This window comes from Arachis stenosperma, chromosome 8 (genome assembly GCF_014773155.1).
Source record: "Arachis stenosperma cultivar V10309 chromosome 8, arast.V10309.gnm1.PFL2, whole genome shotgun sequence".
Classification (NCBI taxonomy): Eukaryota; Viridiplantae; Streptophyta; class Magnoliopsida; order Fabales; family Fabaceae; genus Arachis; species Arachis stenosperma.
This window is the reverse complement of record NC_080384.1, coordinates 27099127-27103441: the sequence shown is the minus strand read 5'-3', so window position 1 is coordinate 27103441 and position 4315 is coordinate 27099127. Positions and strand designations below refer to the sequence as shown.

At 40.6% G+C, this 4315-nt stretch overlaps 1 protein-coding gene across 1 annotated transcript; it reads right to left on the bottom strand.

Moving 5' to 3' along the window:
- Window positions 1–397: 397 nt before the first annotated feature.
- LOC130944743 (U-box domain-containing protein 13-like) lies at window positions 398–4115 on the bottom strand. The gene is made up of 4 exons (XM_057873240.1): window positions 3745–4115; window positions 2478–2594; window positions 1892–2347; window positions 398–1804 (listed from the first exon to the last, which is right to left on the bottom strand). Exons 1-4 carry the CDS (start codon window positions 4015–4017, stop codon window positions 665–667), a joined length of 1986 nt encoding a protein of 661 aa, XP_057729223.1. The 5' UTR covers window positions 4018–4115; the 3' UTR covers window positions 398–664.
- Between the last annotated feature and the right edge of the window lie 200 nt (window positions 4116–4315).

Below are 4315 nucleotides of genomic sequence, written 5' to 3'. Positions count from 1 at the left end.
TGTAACTAAATTCTAACCAAACCAAATTAAATTGGACCTTTACAAAAGAAAAAAAAAAAGATAAAGCATAGGGCAAAGAGATTTTTTACTTCTGTTTACTCCACAAAAATATGAGAATACGTGTCAACTACCAAAGATACGGGTAAGAAACTAAGAATACCAAGTTTTAAATGAACATGATGAAACTTTATTCACATCTTTATACATTGATTAATGATGTAGATTTTTCATTTTCAATGAGAGAGAATCCTTAAAAGATAGAGTACTAAGATAACGTGATGCGTTTTAAGTGTGTACCTACACTTGCATAACAGCTAATAATGTTATTGGTAGTCTCCACTATTCTATTTGAGACCAAGTACATGGAGGAATTTCAAGTCACATGCTTTGATGGGAATATATAAAATACGAACATCTCTCCATTAAAATCTGAGGATGATTACAAAAGTACATCATGTTACAATTATACATTTTCCATGTCAGAACCCCATTCCTCTCCTTTCTTCTGCATTGCACCTTTCGTATAAATAATATCACACAAAAAAAATTGAACAACTTAACGGAGTGACCAGGTGATCTTCCACCATTTTCCCTCCAAACAGTCGCTTCTTTTCAACAATTGGGAAAAAAAAACAGAAAGAAACCAAAGTTAACATAAAATATCTCAGCTATCAAGGTTAGTAGTAGTATTAATAGAAGGCAATAGTTCAGTTTGTGTTTGAAATTCCTCATCCTCATGTTGCTGCTCAAGGAACCTGCTCATACGCTCTAACAATTGTGCTGCCTTTCTTTTCCCTCTGTCTGTGCCATGTTGAGCCAATTCCAACAATGGACCCATCACACCTAACTCCTGTGCCTGAGCTATGTATTGTTGATCTCCATTGCAAAGGTGCACCAATACAGCAGCTGCATTCTCTTTGTTCCTTGGGGATCCATTCCTAATAACCTCAACCAATACAGGCACCGCCTCGGCAGCGCCAATAGCTGCCTTTCCGTCAGGATGGCTAGCTAGTATTGCCAAAATGGCTAATGCTTCGTCCACCATTCCCCCGCCAGGTTCTGTCAGCAGTCGCATAAGCGTGGGAACGACTCCAGCCCTTACTGCCTTTCCCTTGTTCCCTTGGTAAATGCACAAATTGAAGAGTGCTGTTGCAGCATCTTTCTTACCCCTTTGGGTACCCTCACTCAGCAGTGTAACTAATGGTGGAATGGCCCCTGAAGAACCGATTGTAACCTTATTTTCATCAATAACTGAAAGGCTGAAAAGTGTGGCTGCAGCGTTTTCCCGAGCTTCCATGCTTCCCTTCTTGAGCACATGAACTATTCCCGGTACTGCCCCTGAAGACACAATACTTCCTTTGTTGTTTTCACATATGGAAAGATTCAGAAGTGCAGTAACAGCATGCTCTTGAACGCGGGAATCAGGTGTACAGAGAAGACCAACAAGAAGAGGTATTGCACCAGCTTCCGCAATGGCCACGCGATTATCTGCATTGCGCTTTGCAAGAAGGCGAATCTCGCCTGCAGCCGATCTCTGGTCTTCAGGATTGCCAGATGTGAGCTTCCTAAGAAGATTTTCGATCTTGCTCCGCTCGGCCGGCGAGCAGGCAGAGGCTGATTTATCAGTTCGAGAACTGCTAGGTCTCTTTGGTGGCTCTACGCCATTGGCTTCACACCATTGTGCTATGAGGCTCCTTAAGACATAGTTTGGTGTGAGAACAGTACTAGATAAGGTCTGCTGTGTTTTCGGGCATGTACCATGCCCTGCTTCCAACCATTTCTTTATACAGGAACGCTCATAAGTCTGCAGCAATTAGACAACATGATTTGTTTTCAGTGTATTCAACTTCAATGCGATTTTACATCCAAGTAGTTAGATTCAGAAACATACCTGTCCTGTTGATACTATGACAGGATCCTGCATCAATTCGAGGGAAATTGGGCATCGAAAATCATCAGGGATTACAGGGGGTTGATGATTCTTTTCATTTGTCGCTTGTTTGCAGCAACTTGAAGAAAGGCTGTTTCCTCCTACATTATCATCCTTGTCTAGATTCTCTGTTAGTACAAAATCCTTTATTCTCTTCAGCAACATTGACATCTTCTCAATGCTTGCCCCTGGATCCCCATCACTCGCGATCACCATCTCGTGCAAAGCTAGCGACTCTTGTGTGAGATCAGCTATTCCAATCAGTTGCAATTTTTCGGCTAATCTCCGTAGAACAGCTTGATCTGTAGCTGCATCATTGCTCTTGTTGTAAAGGGACAAGAGATCCTCATGCAACTCGGCATCAGCTGGATCAACCCTTCCTTTGGCTCTTCTAAATTGTGCAAGAACAAGCTCAACCTGAAATGACGGAACAAGAATTAGTCCATAGTGGAGATACAAAGAAGTTCCACACTGATGCAGAAAACGTGATCCTTAGTCAATCACTAAAATGATACAGATGGAGCTTACAATCAAAATAAGTTTATACCTGTTCCGTAACTTCATCTGAAATGTCAAGCTTATCGTAGGAAATTCCAGCCAATGCTTGTTCCAACTGAGTAGTCACCTCGTGGAATTTATTAATAATTTGGTCCCTCTCAATGACCTGCAAGCAGGAGTTAAAATAACTGAATCAACACGGAGGGTTGTAACTTCCATCTAATAAAAAACCACCATACATACTATTCAATTTCAAAACAAGCATAAGAACTTTGGAGCACAAACTGTAAGTAAACTAAGGTTCCCATATAGAAACATCACAGGAACATCCAAAGTACCAAAACACTAAACCATCTCAGGATTCTATTCACTGTGTGTTCGTCTTTGTGTGTTTGTATCTTTTTGCGATTTCTGGAAAAACAAAGAAATATAAATCAAATGGATCGAAAGGACCATCATTGACAAGCCACACCTGCAAGATACACCAAATAGGAAAGGAACACAAGATATTCTATGTAGCTTGAAGACCAAAATAAGAGAATACAAATTTTGGTGGATTGACAAGACACACCACTTCAATTTGCATCCACTTTTTTTACCTCGATGTCAAACAGAGACTCACTAGCAGATTCCAAATTTCAATTATAACTTATATTAAGGAAAAGAAAGAGATACTTTGAATCACACAGCACTCTAGACCAGCAATTTCCAACTTTAATCATATAAAGGGGGAAAAAACCAAAAAGGAACATATCCTATTATCCTTAGCCCGCGCGTAATCTATTCACCATTGATCTATAGTAGCAGCCACAACTTCTGAAGATTTTTTTTTTCCTTTTTTCTTTTGGGCTTGAAACACACACGCGTAGCTTCCCCAATCATATATTCTAGCAAAGGAATAATGCAATGCGCGTTGCAAGAAAATTAAAATGATAAAAAATAAAAATCTTATTAGAATTAATTCAAAATTAAAAATGTTTGCTGGGTGAGCCTAAAAATTGTCCCCAGAACAAGAGCAGATACATGAACAGGTCAATTAATTTATATTACTGCAGCTGGAAAATCGTTTTGCCACCAACAAACGAAAAAATGAAAAAAAAATTGCTTGTAATAGTTAATTGGCAAAGAAATAGCATAAACGAAAGTTAAGCATATCGTCATGAATCACTTTGAGTAGCAGTTGAATGGCATGGTCAATACTACACAATACCGAAAAGCAAACACTTGATGACGAAATCAATCAATCAATGAATCTGTCCTAAAAACACGGATTTGCAGAGAATAAAAAGTAAGAAACAGAGAAATATATATTATACCATGTAAATCTTGCTGCCTTCACTACCGAATCTGAGGAGGTCCATGGCGGATTCCATGGCTTCTTTAAGCTGAAGCAAAGCGTTTGAAGTTTGTTGAGGGAGAGGGTCCTTACTGTCCCTAATCTCTTCGAACAATGGTGTGAGGAGCTTGAGCCTCCTGGCCAAGTTGCAGTACTCCTTCTTGACCGTTGGCCTGTAATCGGAGATGGAAGATATTTGATTGACCAAATCGATGAGGCTCTCAGCTGTTCCCGCCTTATTGTCGTCCTCCATGGAATTCAGCAGATCTCGGCGAAAACGCAGCGTTTTGTTGAGCAGAGGGCGGAGAGAGAGAAAGAGAGAAGACGCGGAGCGGAGTGAGTAGTGGTTTTGTTTTGTGGCGCGGCTCCTAACTAACCATGGTTGAAAAGTAACCACGGGTGTAGGTATGGGGCAGTATTATAATTGGTAGCTTAGCTGTGAGTGTGAGTTACACAGCGGAGTGGGGTTGGCGCCGCCTTGGAGCGTGGCTCCCACTCTCGGCTTTCGGGGTGAGAGACTGAGAGTTGGTTAATAATTCAGTTAAACAAAC